We start from the raw sequence: 19111 nt of genomic DNA on the forward strand, positions 1-19111 counted from the left end.
CATAGTCTAGTTAACTGCTATTCTTTTTTCTCTGCCTCAACAGGAAACCTCTCTGCTATTCTCAAAGAGCTGGCTGCTGACTTGACTGCCCCTGACATACAGGTGGCAGCGTCAGCATTTTTACTTCCACCACTCTGTCATCCGGATGATCTTTTGTTACTAAGTCCTTTACTACAAGAGACTGACCATAGATTTATTGAAGAACAGGTATGGTCATTTTTCAATAACTCTTGGGTTTATTGCATTTGTGGGCAGTGATTTTAAAATCTTACATATTTATTTTGTTTTAGCTCCTGCTTAGTAATGGTATTGCTTGTGGAAGTCTGGAGTATGACCCTTATTCTGTCTATGAGAATGATATAGAAGGAGATTCAGTGCCTAAGCCCCTACCTCCAACACTATCAGTTATTGGCTCTGCAGTCAAGCTCTTCGGAGTTGTATGTGCTCATGTGGGAGAAGCTCAAAGGTAAACCATCTTCAATAGTTCACTTACCCTGAAATAAAAAAATTCACTTATCTTGAAATGTAATATTTCCAGACTGGTAATTGGTTCAGTGAATGCATAACAGATACCTGGTGGGTAAGAAGAATGTCAGAAGTTCTCACAGATGACAGATAATAATGGTTCTTATTAATTTACCTAATATTTAATAAGAAGTAATTAGTTAATGATTAAATTAAGTGATTGGATTAAACTAAAAGCTGATAGACACTATTATGGATACAGTACTTTACCCACAATAGTTTATTATCTAGCTGAAAAAACAACTGAGAACTCAGTGACAGGAGAACATTGATTTTTCTTCCTGAAGGCCTGAAGTAACCTCTGAAAATCAGTTGCTATTTACTTGATCTAGAAAAACCCACAGAATCACGCAAATCGAGAGGTTCAAATCTTTGCGTTCACTTTAAGAACACTTGTGAAATTGCCTGGATCGTCAACAGTATGCATCCAAAAGCCACCAGTTATCTGAAGGATGTCACTTTATAGAAGCAATGTGTGCCATTTTGTGCCCAGGCCAAAATGTGGGCCAGTGGCCCAGAAAGAATGCTGAATTTTTGCTGCACATGCTTAACAATGAAGACAGTAACGCTAAACTTAAGGGTTTAAATGTAGAATCTCTGGTCGATGAGCACATCCAGGTGAATGAGGCTCCCAAGATGCCACGTAGAACTTCCGGAGCTCATGGGCGGTTAACCCACACATGAGCCCTCCCTGCTGCATTGAGAGGACACTTACTGAAAAAGAGCCTCTAATCCCTATCTATGATGTCGAAGTGGAGAATACTCAATGATCCTTTAAGAAGTTGATTCTTGCCCTAGCCAGGTGGCTGAATTGGTTAGAGCATATTCCTGATACACTAAGGTTGCAGGTTCAATCCCCTGTCAATGCACATACAAGAATCAACCAATGAATGAGTAAGTGGAACATCAAATCGATCTTTCTCTCTCACTCTCTGTCCCCCTTCCTCTCTCTCTCTCAAATCAATTAAAGAAACAAAACAAAATAATACAGTCTATAACTATGTATGGTACCAGGTGGGTACTGAACTACCACTTTGTAAGGTATATAAATGTCTAACCACTATGCTGTATACCTCTGAAACTAATACCATATTGAATGTCAACTGTAATTGAAAAAAATTTAAGAAGAAAAGTCATCTCCATCTTCCTAAGATTCAGAATAGTTTTGTTGTTGTTGTTTTGTCTTTGAGGGGTGTTTGGTATCTTTGTTAGGATTTGAGATTAAAAGATGTAGAAAAAAATTGGGGGCTCTGTCAGTCCTGACTATAGTCTTTGGCCCCTAAATGTGGGCAAGAAAATTCAGGTCAAAGTTAATTACAGTATTACAAAATTCTCAGGCTCTAACCTTGTGTGTTTTTAGTACTTTCAACATGATATAGTTTCATTATAACAGATGATTAGAATATGATCTAATAATGCTCTTGGAGGTTTGTGTTTTTTTATCCTCACCTGAGGATTTGTTTATTAATTTGGGGGAGAGAGAGAGAGAAACATCAGCGTGAGAAAGAAAAATCAATTGGTTGCCTCCTGTTTGCACCCTGACCAGGGATCTAATCCATAGCCTAGGCATGTGCCCTAACCTGGGATCAGACTCTCAACCTTTTTGGTGTATGGAGCAACGCTCCAACCAACTGAGCCACCCAGCCAGGGCAGTGTTTGAGGCTTTTAAACTCACAGAGCCTGACCTTATTGTTTGTAATTTCTTTGTTTTGTTACAGCCATCCTCCATAGTTCCTGTGGGGCAGTTTGGACATAAATGTATTTTTGAAACAAAATGTCTTAAAGATGGTTTTGAAAAACAAGCAGAAAAATATTTGTATGTGATATATGTATCATGTTATTTACAATAAGAAAAATTAGAAATAGCCAAAATATCCCAAGTTATGGCAATGGTGAAAGTGTTGTATTCCCAGATTATGTAATACTGATATCTAAAATTATTTTCAAATATAGTTAATGAAATGGGAATAATGTTTATTAACAAAGTATGTACAGTATGATCCCAGTTTTGTAGAAATGATATCCATATGCCTGGAAGTCAGGGGGAAAGTAGAACAAAGGTACCAAAATGTTAACGGTGGCCCTTTCTAGATGGGAGAACTAAAGGTGAATTTTCTGAGTTTTTAAAATTTATTATGATCAACAGAATTAGCCTTGAAATAAATAAATATTTAAATAAACAGAGTATTTAGAGTTAGTGTGGTTTTCCCAAAATTTTTAGTGATCCACCACAAGTTCTAGAGGGGTGAAGATGAAATTATAAGATTCTATACCTAACATCAAGATAGTTTACAACCAAAAAAATAATTTTAAACATTATTTCAGTTTTCCTGATTTGGGTGGTGGTGGGGCAGGGAGAGTACAGGGCATAGAAACAGTGTTTTTAAACATTGGAAAAATTAGTGAGGAGATGGCGTGGTTTATTTCATGGTTATTTTAATTTCAATGTAAGATTTAAAAGCTCTATGCTATAAGAAAATGAAAAACAATTCACAGAAGATACATAAATAACTAATGGATATATTCAACCCCAGACTGAACAAAGTGTATAGTCATCATAACTAGAATTGTGAAAATAGGAAATTGCTCTCCACCAGTAGAAAGTTTGAATAAATCATAGTACATGTGTATTATAAAACTTGGCTACTTTAAAGTTATGAAAGAATAAAAATGATGTGAGAAGTACTAAAGATGTAATGTTAAGTGAGAAAAGTAAGAGTTAATATTATGTTATATATAATATGATCCCAAGTACATTTTTAAAGGATAGTTGAGGTAAAGTTGGTGCAACATTTCAAATGAAGCAGTGTCTTTGAATCCAATTAAGTCCTGCTATTAAGAACAAAAATTGATGCAAGTAACTTTTGAGATATTCTTTGTTTAGAAAATAATTGCTGAAATAGCTGAATTCGCCCATGTAAATCTTTATTAAGTGATACATTCATTTGTAACTTTTTTTTTTTTACAAAATAGTGATTCTCCCCCACTGTCAGAATTACACATAATCAAAATATTTTTGCATTGGTTCTGATATATTTTCTTTTCTTGAAATGCTTAAGTGTGTTCAACATTTTGGCTCCAACAAAATAATGAAACAAAATAAATTAGTAGTATGATAGTACCGCCCTTTGCCTTTACCTTGATTAACAAATTCTCTTTTTTTAATATGCTTTCAAATCTTTTGTTTCTGATTTTAGGCTTCTTGTGTTGGAACAGCTTTTGGACAGTATAAAGCACACAAAAGGAGCTCGCCAACAAGTGGTTCAGTTACATGTTGTTTCTTCTGTTTGTAGTTTCTTGAAGGTAATTCTATTTTTAAAACTCTCATGTGCTTGATTTTCGTTTTTTAAGTGTTAGGGTCAACTAGGTAGGTTAGAGGAAGGTGTTTTTAAAGGGTCATTACTTCTCTCCATCCCGCATTTTTCTTTATCTCCTAATGAAAATGTTTTAGGATTTATAATTTCCCTTTTACTTCTTTGACATATAAAACTTGTTTGTCAGATAACCTTGACTTGGAGCCATGCCTTAACCTACTGAGCCCAATATCCTAGACCTTGGATTGGCAGACTGTGGCATTTGGACCATATTTGGCTCATTGTGAACATTTGTAACTGTTGTTTCTCAGTAAAATATAATAGGCTTCATTGGTCATATATGTTATGGAAATCCTCATTAATATTCTTCTGGCCCTGGCCAGGTAGCTCAGTTGGTTAGAGCTTTGTCCTAATATGCCAAGGTTGCTGGTGCAATCCTCAGTCTGGGCACATAGAAGACAACAAATCAATGTTTCTTAAGTAGTAAGCCAAGTATGAACATATTTGGTTAACTAGATTATCCATTCCAAATTAGATAAGAAAATTCACTGCAATTTTAAGTTTGGATTATTTCTTATATATTTCAGTATGTGGCTGGTTCCAAGGGAAATTTGGGTCCAGAAGAAATGAGAAGACCTGCCCTAGCATTAGTGATGGGTGCCTTAGAAAGTTCCAACCCCCTCTTGAGATGTGCAGCTGCAGAGGCATGGGCTAGGTTAGCCCAAGTCGTTGATGATGGACCTTTTACTGCCTCATTAGCTCAAGTTAGCTTTGACAAGTAAGTGAAATTCTCATTGAATATTCCTAGACTACGTGTCAAAACTGAGTATAGAAGGTCGTTAATACTGCCCTGACTTCTTTAAGAATGTTAACGTAAATTAGTTAATAAACAGTGAAAGTAATGAAAAAATAAAATAACCACAAATGAAAGTTCATGGTTAGATTAGTTACATACAGATAGATAAAGTTGTAGTGGTAGTGGTGGTAGTAACGTAGGTAGCACTTTGACCTTCTCATCTACCGAATATGTGTATGTGATTTGGTTCAGAAATGGAAGTCTGGAGTAGATTACTAATTCGGCTCAAATCCCAACTCTTCCATTTAATAGATGGTTACTTTGTAAGAGTTACTTTGCCTACCATATTTGGTTTCCTCAATAATGGAAAAAGGAACTGATAATAGTATGAATCTCAAGGTTGTTGGGAGGATTAAAATACTAAATGTAAAGTGCTTAAATTAGCAAACAGTATGTAAGAAAATTACTAATAAATATTCATTTCTCCTATTACATTTAATTTTAAAATCAAAGTTCTTGAGTTGAACTCTATGGAATTAAAGTATCTCAGCAATCTGAGATTTTAAAATGTAGCTTAATAAACTTAAGAATGCCCTCCATATAAATTTAGTGTGTGTGTATTTATGAAAGACATTGAAATTGTTTTTACTTACATAATCATTAATAATGTGAAGACATTTTTATTTAAAAGGTTTTTCTTTGCAAGATACCTTTCTGATTATTTCAAAAAATTTTTGGATCAATTAATAGTAAACATATATTTCTGAATTTTAGAACTAGTCATACAAAAAGTTTTACCTAAGTGACAATATCATGCAATAGTTTTGCTTCAGTCCTTATCATTTATTTTTATATCCATAATTACAGACTGAAATCAGCAAGGGACGCGATTACCAGAACAGGGCATTCATTGGCTTTGGGATCCCTCCATAGGTATTTAGGAGGAATAAGTTCTCAACATTTGAATTCTTGTGTGGGAATCCTTTATACTTTGTCTCAGGACAGCACTTCTCCTGATGTGCAGGTAAATACCCCATGTGATACCTTTCGTAGATAATGCACATTCTGTTTTTATTGACCATTAGTAATTTGTAAATAATTTCCCTCTCATAATAAATATCAAAGCCCTTTTTAACCATGTTGGATTTTTTAAATTTAAATCTCACTATTTTTACTTCACACTCACTATCTAAAGTCAAGTTCAGTATCTTTTTCCGAGAATGAATCTCTCCGCCAACTTAATGATAACATCTACCGTTTTGGAGAGCTTAATACAAGAAGCAGCCAATGAACACATAAATAAATGGAACAACAAATCAATGTTTCTCCCTCTCTCCCTCTCTCTCAAATCAATAAATTAAAAAAAAATTTTAAATAGGTACCAGGCATTATATTACATTCTTCTAAACTTATTAATATATTTAATCCTCATGGCAATCTAGGGTGTATACTCCCATCATACAGAAAGAAAACTGATGCTTAAAGAAGCTTAGTAACTCAATTTCAGAATACAAGCCAAAGAATCTAAATCCATGTTCTTAACCACTTTACTAAATTGTTACACACATCTTACCCCTTTCTGTCAAAATCATCATTTTCCTGTTATGTTAATCAGATCTTGAGTGATTGTTACTGGTCCTGCTCTTTTGCTCTCCTTATTCTATTTCCTGGGTGTCTTTATTTACTATAAGAGCCTCCTACCCGGTCACTTTACTTCTAGGTTCTGTTCTTTTCAACTCTCCCTAGATAAGAAGCCAAATTGGTTTTCCTGAAAGACTTGTCTTGCCACTTCCCTACTGAAAAGCTGAAAAACTGCTTATTGCTTCTTAAATCAACTTCTCATTTAAGTTTCATTACCTGACCCAGGAACCTCATCTCTCATTATCCCAGAGTACTGGTGTTCTCTACAAATGATCTACTTTTTATCCCACGCATGCCATTCTCATGTCTGCACTTACTTTTTTCCTGTCGCTCTTCTCCCATTTCCTGTCTGATCATACAGTCTGTTTAGTATTCTAAAATACAGTTGAAACACATTCTTGTCAAACTTCAATATCTCTAAGCCACAATTAGCTTTCGTTATAATATTAATGGTCTCCTCCATATCATGTAGTACTTGAGTTGACTTACAGTCCACTCAAGAATGTTCCATTCTTTCATCGTACAGTATTGTTTGTTTCTACTTATTATATTTCTCTTTACATTCAAGAAGTTTCTTTGGGACACACATACTTTCATATTGAATATGTTTTTATTGATTAATTTAAACGCTCATTCCATGGCTTCCATTGTCCTCAAATCTGACTCTTCTGCATTTCTGCTGTCTCTCAATTAACAGGAGTTCATTTTTGTAGCATTTAAAGTAATGTAAGATTTTTTATACATCCATTGATAAAAGAAGTAATGCTTTATAAGTTGATTTCCTGAGGGGAGAACTTTTTGTGTACTTCTTCTTATGGAAAATTCAAACATAAATAAAAGTTGAGAGAATACTTTAATGAACCTGTTATACCCATTATCCAACTTCAGTGATCAGCATATGGCCAGTCTTGATTCATTTAAACCAGAGTTGACAGATTTATTCTATAAAGGGTCAGAAAGTAAATTATTTAGGCTTAACATGTCATACAGTCTTTGTCACTGCTCAATTCTGCCACCGTAGCAGGGAGGCAGCCATAAATAATACATAAACAAATGAGCATGATTATGTTTCAGTAAAACTATTTATAAAAACACATGGCAGTCCAAATTTGGCTCGAGGGCATTTTGTCTGTTTAGTATACTTGTATAAATATATCTTTAATATATGTTTATCTATAAAATACATATTTATATATAAAATATATTTTTATTTTATAAATATAAAAGTGCACCTGTCATAAGTGTTCATCTCTCTGAATAGAATCTCAAATTGAATACACCACGTACCCTACACCTGGATCAGTAAACAGAACGTTGTCAGTACTCCACACACTGTCCTCATGGTCTCTGCTAGTTACCACCTGTCCCACCAAGGATAGCCACTGTCCCAGTCTGGAACAGCATGTCAGTTTCCCTGCCTTGGTATTTTGTATCAGTGGAACCATTCAGTGTGTAGTCTTTTATATCTGGCTTTCTTTCACGTTGAGAGATTTGTTTGTATTATTGCATGTAGTTGTAGATTTTGTTGAATCTTTTAAAAACTTGAATTTTCATTATATAGGTAGAACAGTAAGCAATTTTTAACAAATTAAATTTAGTTCAAGATGTTAGCCAAAGAACCAAACATTATCTTGCAATTCTTAGTGCTGCGATATATCTAAATATACCATTCTAAATTAGATGATTGTTTCTCAGGGGGTTTTTTACTGGCTATTTAAAGCAAAAAACTTTCTTAATTTTTCTTTCCAAGTTAGAAATAGCACACAAAGAGTTTGCCTTACCTTTATTTTATCACTTGCTTCGATGAAAGAATAATTCATTGTGTTTTATATTTCTTAATGCTGCTGTTGTAACATTTAAATTTTTTTTTCTGTCTCCACAGACCTGGGCACTACATGCTCTGTCACTGATCATTGATTCTGCTGGCCCACTCTATTATATGCATGTGGAACCTACCCTTTCTCTTATTATAATGTTGTTATTAAATGTCCCTCCTACTCATGCTGAAGTTCATCAAAGTCTTGGTCGTTGTTTGAATGCCCTTATTACTACTTTAGGTCCAGAGCTACAAGGTATGCATAGCTGTTTTTGTGATGTTTTACATGAAAAATATACATATAAAAATGAATTCAAAAATTACTGACTCAAATACTTAGCATTGAAGTGAAATTTAACAGAATGTTCTATTGAAATATATTGGCAGGATGTTGAGTACTCTTGGGAAGACTTTGAATCCTGGATGATGACATAATAGGAAACTAGCATAGAAATTGTGATAGTTGATGTAAGCTTTACCACTACTTAATTGGGTGACCTTGGGCAAATCCTTACATCTCTGAGCTTTGATATTCTCCTCTATCAAATGAGGAGAAACTTGAAAAGCCTTTGTGGTTGGCATATAGTAGGTGCTCAGTAGTCTATTTTGTTAAGTAAATGCCATTCGATCTGATTTCTCTTACCTTGAGAAGACAAGGAGTACATATTTAGAAAGACTTGATCTGTCCTAAAAATGCTTCTCTTAACAATTAAAATGACAGAGATGAAGTAGAATAGTTTAAAGAACTCTTAATCTCTTTTAAGAAATAAGTGACCATGTCCAGAAACTCATATTGATCTGTTCATATGCATACTATATGCTGTCAGTACATGAAAGTAACTCTCAGCTAATACAAGCAGGCCTAAGTTCATTAGCAATTTCTAATTCCACTTTTCATGATGATTTGGAATAATCTACAGGTAGTCTTAAGGTTTAAGATTTTATTTTATTTATTTTTAAAGAGAGGAGAAGGGAGGGAGAAATAGAGGGAGAAAAACATAGATGTGTGAGAGAAACATCAGTTGGTTGCCTTTCACATGCCCCAACTGGACATGTGGAACCGGACCCACAACCCAGGCATGTGCCCTGACTCGGAATCGAACCAGTGACCATTCAATTTTTAGGCTAGTGATGAATCCACTGAGCCGTACCAGCCAGGATATAGTGTTACGTTTTACTTTGCCGAATGGTTTGTATTGCCATAAATCTTTCAGACTAAGAATAACTAATACTCATCTAAAAGTCTTTCAGTGGGATTATCCCTGCTTTTGTAGAAGAAATTGACTTCACAGATTCTTAAATTTAAAATTGGAAAAAAAAAATTTAACCTAATAATATGTGTTTAAAGAGTAATGATTTTATAGGCCAGTTATTAAAAGCTTTCTGCTTTCATTTTAGGTAACAGTACTTCAATTTCTACCTTAAGGACTTCCTGTCTGTTGGGCTGCGCAGTGATGCAAGATAACCCAGACTGCCTTGTTCAAGCTCAGGCCATCTCTTGCCTTCAGCAACTTCATATGTTTGCTCCCCGATATGTCAACTTGTCTAGCCTGGTCTGCTGCCTCTGTGTGAGTATAAAATTACAGATGAGTTTTTAGTTTCTTTTATTGGAAACATTTATTTTAATTATTCTCTAGAATGTGTACAATAGCTATTTTCCTTCAGTTCTAGTCTTTTGGGGAAAATGGGGGTCCAATTTTTATATAATAAATTAATATGATAACATTTTTTTTCTCTTCTTTTTTTCCTAAAGAAATTTCAAATTTCTTTTCTTTAAAGAATTTATTTATTTTTAGAGAGAGGTGAAGGGAGGAAGAGAAACATCAACTGGTTGCCTCTTGCAGGCCCCCAACCAGGGACCTGGCTTTAACCCAGGCACGTGCTCTGACTGGGGATGGAAATGCCAACCCTTCGGTTTACAGGACGATGCCCAACCCACTGAGCCACACCAGTCAGGGCTTTTCTTTTTTCTTTATTCCAAATTATTATATACAAAGTCCTTTCCATCTGAAATGGGCACATAACATGTTTTCCTTAATATTCTAGCAGCATATGCATCAATATTTTGGTTCTGCTAATGTGTCTAATGAATACAGGAGGTGATTCATAATCAGTGGTTTTAAGATTGACCTTGAGCATCACTAGTTTCTATCTGGACTTGCCTCAAAAGTGTTACTCTTAGAATGGAAACTGACACCATTGCTTTTTAACTTTTTCTAACCCTGCAGTGTTCATAACACACTTCCATTAGTAACGTGAGATTTGAGAATTATTACTTTATTTAGAAAAACCTTTCATTTTCAAGCTTGAGGAAAAATGAGAAAGCATCTCAGACATTGAAAGAACCTCAGATATTGTTAAAACCAGTCTTCTCAGTAAAAAGATAAAGTGAGGACCAAGAAAGTCAAGTAATTGACTAGGTTGTGGTAGCTTTAAGCTAGAATCCATATTTCTGAACTTCTTGTCCAGTCCTCACTTCATTATTCCTACTGACTCTGTAGTTATGAACAGCTCTGAGCTCTGCCACCTCCTATTTAGGTGGCCTTAGGGAAGTCCCATAACCTCTTGCAGCCTCAGCTCCCTTGTCTGAAACACAAGGATTACACAAGATGCTGCCTATAAAGGTACATGTCCCAGGCACTTAATAGCCACTATAAAGTAGCAGTTTTTATTTTCTTGATGTACACCTTAAACATAGATTATATTATCTCATATTGATTTTGATGATCGTAATTATGTAAGACTCTTAAAAAGAGGATATGACTGACTTTTCTGGTAGAAATTTTGGTTCCTGAGTTAAACATGTATTAGAGAAAATAGCACTTACTGGAAAAGGATTGTACCTTTACTGCTCTGCAGCTTTCCCAGGAATATTACTGTTTATATTTGAAGAACCACTGCCAAAACCAATTATTGAAAATATCCACTCTTTTGCAATTGATCTAACTTTCACTCTCTATTTAAATATAATGATGCTGCCATTTTTTTCTTCTTAAATTGCAGTAGGAAATTTCCAGTAATAGCCTTTTGAAATTTCCTTAACTCTACATGAATTCATTTATTAAAGTTTATTGAAAAGTAAAGAATAAGACTAACTACTAATTCTTGGTGAATTAAACTTGATCAAACTTATTTTTTTCCCAGATGAGAAAGGTTGTATACATATAAAAAATAGAGATGATTATCAGATTTTTTTTGTGGGTACATTCAGAGCAGTTGAGAAAATCAGAAGTAACAGTTACAAATCTGATTCATATTAATCATAACATTCATGAAAAATGATTTTTTCTTACACAGAAATCATATTAAAAAATTGCTATCACTTTAGTATATTAATTTTGTGTCTTCATATTTTGGTTATTAAATCTTATTCTAAATTTATCACATTGAATTTATTATTACATTTTAGAGGAGTCCCTGTAGTAGTAAGTTTCTTTTCTACAAAGAATATAATTATTTAGCATGAGGTGTTTTCATATCAATTGAAACTCCCTAAATATTCAGAATACCTTTCATCATTAAGAAAAAATCTTAGTGGAAAGGACTTTCTTCTAACTGCATGCTACTTAACCTCTATTCTGAACGTGGCCTTAGCTACACTAGCAATTCTGAGTCCTCTCAGTTTTAACTCTTGGCTTCAAGGAGTAAAAAAAAATCTATAATTAACTTGTGGTGAGATGAACCATTAACTCTGCCTCTTGGTGGCCACCTGTTCGTGTGAATGCATTCCAGATCACTCCCCTCACACTCGTGTCTGCTTGCCCTGTGTGTTACTGAAGCTTAATGAGAGATTCCAAAGGAAAACCCAAGTACACAAACGTACATTTTTAAATTATTGTATATTTTATATCTTTACATCTTGAGTTGACTATTTCAAGATCTTCACTCATATTTAAGTTAGAAAATGAAGTATTTCCTGGTATATCTATAAAGCTGAAGCTAAGCCAGTTTTAATGATAGAGCTCTGTCAACATTTGTATTTTCATTATTAGTTGAGTATTGTCAAAGTCATCCCAGTATTTATCTTTTGGTTTTGTCTTGACTGGTCTGTCATTTGTTTTTGTGCAGGAGATCTTGTTGGATAATTCTATGTTGGTAGGTCCCTGACCCTCAATTCCTGACTGTTTTTGAGGTTTGCAGTGCTGTTTCTTTGTCATTTTTTGGTTGTAGATGTTCTTGTTTTCTTCTGCATCTCTGTGTAAGCTAACCATTAATGCGAAACCCACTGTGTGTAGCATGTTCCGTGGTGTTTATTCAACACCAGTGTTAAAAAATCCGCCCTAACCTTCTCCAGCTGGTATATTCACTCCTTGCACTTAATTTTGCATCATTTTGACTTAATATATTCATTTCAGAAAGGAATTGTAATTACAGTTTGATTTAATTTCTGTATTTTGCATGTTTGGTTTGTTTCCCTTAACCCACTCTATTCTTCTTCCTATTGTAAATGCTGGAGAATGGCATGGAAATGTTAAGCATCCCATTTTGCTTTGTATAACAGCCTTTAATCTTTTCTCTACCAAAGAGTACTTTTAAGCATGCTTTCTCTAAAAGATCATTTGACCAGCCTGAATAATGCTGCACCTGCCTTGTATGATGTGCTTGTAAAACTCCAGTTAAAGTAACTAGTAGATTGTTAACTTTTGTTAAAAATTGTCTTGTAGAGTGCTTATTTTGTGGTGGTTGTTAAATATAGCCGTAATCTTGGGCATGATTAAACTTAATGTTTTTACATTTTAACTTCTCTGTTACCCTGTGTACAGTTTCTGACAGTTTTTAAACATGAGCGGAATGACGTTACTTTGGGACTTTATGAATGGCATTTTCTTCCCATTTTTGAGTTCATGGTACGGCATGAGGATATAATAGAACATATTTATAAAGTGGTTCCTATCCATATGTTTCATGATGATATATTTACAGACTTTTTCTGTCTTCTGGCTTTTGATAAAATTTAGGATTTAGCTCTTTTTGCATGTGTTTCTTCTTGTATATCAAAAAGCCAGCTACTCTTTTTCTCAGAATTAGGCCTCTGCCCTTTTTGGCAGACTTAGCTACTTCAGTCCTTTTTCCCCTATACACACCAGATCTAAAGATCATTATAAAAATTGTGCCATTATTTTCAAATTTTGCTCAGAAAATCACTGTCATAAAACATATTTATTGTCTTAAACCATACCAAACTAGTCTTTACATTCATATTTAAAACAAAACATTTCAAAAGATCTACACTTTATTCCACTTATGAAATCATTGAGTAAGAATTTGTATCCAGAAACCTTTGACTTGTTTTAATCGCTCATTTAAGGTATATCAGCGATCATATCATTTACCCTATTATTAACACAACCTGTTGAGATTAACATTGTTTAAACACTAAATAAAAAGAATGTGTATTGAGTCTGTCATTCTGAGCAGAAATATTTTATGTCTTTAAAATATATACATATCTGTGTACATATATGTAGATCCATATATAAGTAGATACACACATCTGTAAGTTTTGCTATCTGTAAAGTTTCTCTCTAGAGAGCATTTTTGGTGATATGTTTTGTGAGTAAAACTCTGCCTTTATTTGAAAATGCATTCACTTACCCTGTATGGCATCTGAATAAAATACTGTTGATAGAGACTTGCATTAATAATAACTAACATTTATTGAGCATTTACTGTTTGTCAGGTATTTGTGCTAAGCACTTTTGCATGTTTCTTTGTGTTAACTTCACAACATAACTTGTAAGATAGGGGTTGTGTTATCTCCATTTTACAAATAAGTAAACTAAGGTACAGAGAGGTTAAATAACTTGCCCAAGGTCACACAGCTAATAAGTGGTTGTTCTAGGACACAAATTGAGTCAGTTTGACTCCAGAACCTCCATTTTAACCAGTATACTATATTGCTTATGTAGATTTGTATAAATTTCTACTTAGGGAATCATAAGAAATTATTATATAGTTGCATGAGCACAAATTTATAAACTGCAGATAGAGTCTTTACAAAGTATCTCAAAATTGTTTTTGCTCATATAAATCTTATGTCTTCCTGTCAAGAGGCTTCTGCTTGGATTTGTTTATAAATGTTGCATAATCAAGTATATGTATTACTTCTGAAGTTATTTCTAAGTTCTATAATAAAAAAAACATATACTAGAACAATATGAATTCCTGTGTATTTAATAAGTTGCATCCAGCCCGACAATAAGCTGGACAGAATTAGGAAGAGTCCAGTGACTATTAGATTTACTTAGTTGCTGGCAAGAATTTCAGCTCTTTCAGTTTCCAAATGGTATTTTTCAGGTAAATCTTTGTAGTCCCTATTTGTTACTGAGAAGAGCAGTACTGGCTTGTTTACGTCAGCTTGTGCAGAGAGAAGCAGCTGAAGTTTCAGAACATGCTGTTACACTTGCTAAGGATAGCAGAGAAGAGTTGGTTCCAGGTAATTCTTTTTCTCAAAATTATCTCCAGCTCAAAATGATTGTTTTAATCTTAAATCTCAGTGTGTCAATATGAGTTTTTAAAACAAAATTTAAAAGTGTGTATATAATCTCTTAAACCTGCTACAAGAGATAATTGCTAACAATGACTGTAGTGCCAACCATTGACGTTACTGGTTTAGAACAGTGGTTCTCAAACTTAGGTACCCAAACCAGCAACATCCACATCACCCAGGAGCTTGTCAAAAATGCAGGCTGTTGGGTCCTATCCAAAATCTGGGAATGGAGCCCAGCAATTTGTTATCTATGTTTTTTTAATTCCTGTGTTAATGTATACTGAAGTTTGAGAGCCATTGGGATTAGAGTAAATTTTTTCATAGTAGTCAATTGAAATTGGATTTAGCCCTTAAGTAATTTATCATATGTGCCTTTCTTGCTGCAAAATCTCATTTAATAAATTCTGCATGGATGGGTCTGCATCAAGTTAAAGGACTTTTTATACCCCTTCTTCTATAGTTTAGAGCTGAATTAAAGGATTTCTTAGGCAGTAAGATTTGTTTTAAATATATATCCCTTCATTTTAAAATTATGTGAGTAACACAAACATGCATATAAATTCAAACAGCCTACAAAAATAGTAATGATATCATACTTTTATGTATATAGTTTCCAACGTGCTATCACACAGTTACGTCTCAGACTTCACAAAGCTTTCCTCTATCTAAACTTCTCAGATCCGCAATGTCTTTTACTGTCATGCTGTACTTTTTAAATCATTGTTTTGTCATTGAAACTTTTGCTCAGGCTTGAGTTAATCAGCATTGCTGAACTGGTATACTAGTAGTCATCATACAGGTTGCACAACTCATGTGAAAAACTATTATGTAATTACTTACCTGAACCAAAAAATTTTAATCTCCTAACTGTGAGATATTCTCTCCAAAGTGACCTTTGATTTATATTCACCACTGCAGTTATGTATCTGTTGCTTTAGGCTTTGATTGTGTCCATATGCTGCTGGTACGTGTTCCCAGAATCATCATAGCTATGCGAGTAAAATTAGTAAAGAACTCATATATAATTTCTTTTTTAAATTTTGTGATTTTTCTAACTCATGGAAAAGTTGAAAGAAATGTGCACTGAACGTATAGACTCACCTACTTACTACCTTTATGACACTCACTTCACATCTCCTTCCCTCTTTCCGTTCATGCAGTCATCCAGGCCTTTTGCCAGAGCGTCTAAGCAGGCTGCAAGCATCGTGACAGTTCACCCTTAAGTGCTTTGGTTTGCATTTCCCAAGAACCTTACATCATTTCTGCACCTAATAAAATTAACAGGTTTTTAGTAATATCATAGAATGTGCAAGTCTCACACAGATTTCTCCACTTACCAGAAAAGAAGTCTTTATTATAAGTAGGCTGTTTTTTATACCTATCATCCCCATCCAAATTTAGGATTCAGTCACGACTCACTCATGCATTGATTATTCTGTCTCTTTAGACCTTCATTGGAAACATTCCTACCGCCTCCTTCCGAACTTTAAATGATCATTTCTCTTTTAAAGTAGTCTAATAGTAGAAAATCTTTGGAAAATAAATGCTTTCATAAATGCTAGATGAGTTAAACCTTCAAGAGAAAATTTGTTCTTTTAGCATTTCCAGAATTAGAGGAAATAGATGCTGGATCAAGGGTTGTATTTTTCATTGAGAGACTTTATTACTTTGCAATGAGAATATTATGTAGTAATTTATATTAATTTAGTAACATTCTTTAGTTAGTTGTAGTAATTAAACATTGTCCTTCGTGCAGTAGTTGTTTTCTTTCTGAGTTTTATTCTTCATGTTAATAAATTTAAAATCTTTTTCTTACCAGAGTAAGGAAAACTTAACTATGATTATTTGAAATTAAATTTAGAGAGAAAATAAAATAATCATACCAGGAAACATTGTATAAAAGTTTAAGTATTGAACCCTGGCCAGTATGATTCAGTTGGTTGGAGCATCATCCTGTAACAGAAAGATTATGGGTTCGATTCCCAGTCAGGGCACGTGCCTGGGTCGCGTGTTCAATCCCTGGTCCAGGTGCCTGCTATTCCTGGTCTGTGCACATTCAAAGGCAGCCAGTTGATGTTTCTCTTTCTCCCTTCCTCTCTCTCTAAAAGCAATGGGAAAATGTCCTCAGGTAAGGATTTTAAAAAAAAATTAAAGTTTAAGTATTGAATATTAACTGGGTTAAAATGTTGACCTAATTTAAGGAAAACATTAATAAATCTCACTAAATACTTACCTTTCAATAACATTGCATTAAAAATAACAGTATAGCATCATGAATAATACCAAACTAACCGTGGACTAAATAGACCTCAGCAAGTTAAGGCACAGTGTTTGGACTAGTTCTTTAAAATATACTGGGATGCTCCAGCAGTAGTCGGCCGTCCAGACAGACTCATTCCTGTGGTGGTGGTACAGCTGGGAGATGAATGTCCTGTCTTCTTCCTCCAGTGGCCTCCGTCACTGTTCTGGTGGCATCAGGCACCAGATGCGCTTCCTCGAGAGTGTGCTAAGCATTCATTTTGGCTGCTTAGTCCTAGTGTGGGAGCATACACAGAAAAATAAAATAAAATATACTGGCATGTAATACTTTAATAACTGCTGAATATGTGTGCTTCTTACGTGGCAGTTTTGTTTTCTGTATTACTTAGATCATCGGTTTTCTTCTTGTCAGATGCTAACATCAGAGAAGTAGGACTTGAAGGAGCATTACTGGCCTTACTAGACAAAGAGACAGATCACAGATTGTGCCATGATATCAAAGAGACTTTAAATCATATGCTCACGTCTATGGCAGTGGATAAACTTTCATTTTGGTTAAAGCTTTGTAAAGATGTACTTGCTGCATCAGCTGGTAAGTACTGGTGACTACCAATCGAAATAATAAAATTGAAAGTAAAAATGTTAAATAAAGTTGTTTGCCAGTGATGATTCATCAGTCTTGTGTGAATATTTGGATTACAGTTGCTTGTGGGTTTCTTCAAATGAAGAGTCTAGTGCTAGTGTTAAAGTCTAACACTTAGCCTGCTTTTTTTCTCTTGATTGTCTTACATGACTTTCCTGGGTAAAACAGAGTAAAAAGTAGAGTCGTTACTTATGCTACAAAAAGGATGAACTAACTTATAGTAGCTCCATTATTTGTTTTCATACATGTAATAAATATGTGAGGGATTGCCTCAAGTCAACATAATAGCAAATTCACCAAAGGTTATGGCATTTTAAGCAAGCCAGTTTCTCCATATTTAATAATGGTAGATTCAAATAGTGTTTGAAATTCATGTTATTTCCTAATCTCTTTACTAGCATAAGATAATTGTTAGTGAGAAAGTGTGTTAGAAACTTTAAAATTTATATCCTTTGAGAGAGAAAATAAATGAGGAAGAAAGAAGATGGAAACCAATTCTGTTCTACAACTCTTTACCCATCCTATGCATAGGCAGTATTATTCCATTTTACACACAGGCAAGAAGACTTGGAAAGGTTAAGTAATTGCCCAAAGACACACAGAGATAGAGTCAAACCTTAGTTTGCAGCACTTTAAAACTCAGCTTCCTCCGATATTTCCGTAACTTTCAACCCATATACTCAGGTTATAACTTAGTGTGGCTCTGATCTTTGCAATTATGTGAAAGGGAGAAAGGTACCATAAAATTCTGGGATATTTTAATTTTTTACATCTCCACTGTCTATCTTGATTCTTTTTTAAGTTATATTTCATTGATTATGCTATTACACTTGTCCTCACTTTCCCCCTTTTATCCCGCTCTACCCAGCACACCCACTCCCTCAGGCAGTCCCCACACCATTGTTCATGTCCATGTCCATGAGTCATGCCTGTAAGTTCCTTGGCTACTCCATTTCCTACACTGTACTTTACCTCCCCATAGCTATTCTGTAACTACCTGTTTGTACTGCTTTTTTTAGTATATTTTATTGATTATGCTATTATACTTGACCCACTTTTGTCCTCCCCATTCTCACCCTCTGCCGTGCACCCCCCTCCCACCAGCATTCCTTTCCCTTGGTTCATTTCCATGGGTCATACATAAAAGTTCTTTGGTTTCTCCATTTTCATACTATTCTTAATCTCCCTCTTTCCCATACTATTCTTAACCTCCCTTTTTCTATTTTGTATCTACCAATTATGCTTTGTATTCTTTTTTAAAAAATATATTTATTGATTATGCAATTACATTTGTCCCATTCCCCCCCCACTCCACTCCATCCTGCCCACCCCACTCCATCCTGCCCACCCCCTCTCTTCCACATTCCCCCGCTATAGCTCATGTCCATGGGTCATACTTATAAGTTCTTTGGCTTCTACATTTTCTACACTATTCTTACCCTCCCCCTGTCTATTTTCCACCTATCATTTATGCTACTTATTCTCTGTACCTTTCCCCTCCTCCACCCCCCCCCACTCCCATGTTGATAACCCTCCATGTGAGCTCCATTTCTGAGGTTCTGTTCCTGTTCTAGTTGTTTGCTTAGTTTGATTTTGTTTCTGTTTTAGGGGTGGTTGTTAATAACTG

The 19111-nt window shown here is 34.7% G+C and overlaps 1 protein-coding gene across 1 annotated transcript in view; it reads left to right on the top strand.

The window, feature by feature from the left end:
• The window catches only part of HEATR5A (HEAT repeat containing 5A), a 116378-nt gene that overhangs the window by 62929 nt on the left and 34338 nt on the right, over window positions 1-19111 (top strand). Inside the window, exons 15-23 of the mRNA XM_024551343.4 lie at window positions 44-207; window positions 291-466; window positions 3723-3828; window positions 4427-4617; window positions 5503-5659; window positions 8159-8348; window positions 9491-9660; window positions 14390-14528; window positions 17254-17433. Of these exons, the coding sequence (XP_024407111.2) occupies window positions 44-207; window positions 291-466; window positions 3723-3828; window positions 4427-4617; window positions 5503-5659; window positions 8159-8348; window positions 9491-9660; window positions 14390-14528; window positions 17254-17433 (1473 nt within the window). The remainder of the gene's footprint in view (window positions 1-43; window positions 208-290; window positions 467-3722; window positions 3829-4426; window positions 4618-5502; window positions 5660-8158; window positions 8349-9490; window positions 9661-14389; window positions 14529-17253; window positions 17434-19111) is intronic.

Source organism: Desmodus rotundus, chromosome 7, assembly GCF_022682495.2.
Source record: "Desmodus rotundus isolate HL8 chromosome 7, HLdesRot8A.1, whole genome shotgun sequence".
NCBI classification, from domain to species: Eukaryota; Metazoa; Chordata; class Mammalia; order Chiroptera; family Phyllostomidae; genus Desmodus; species Desmodus rotundus.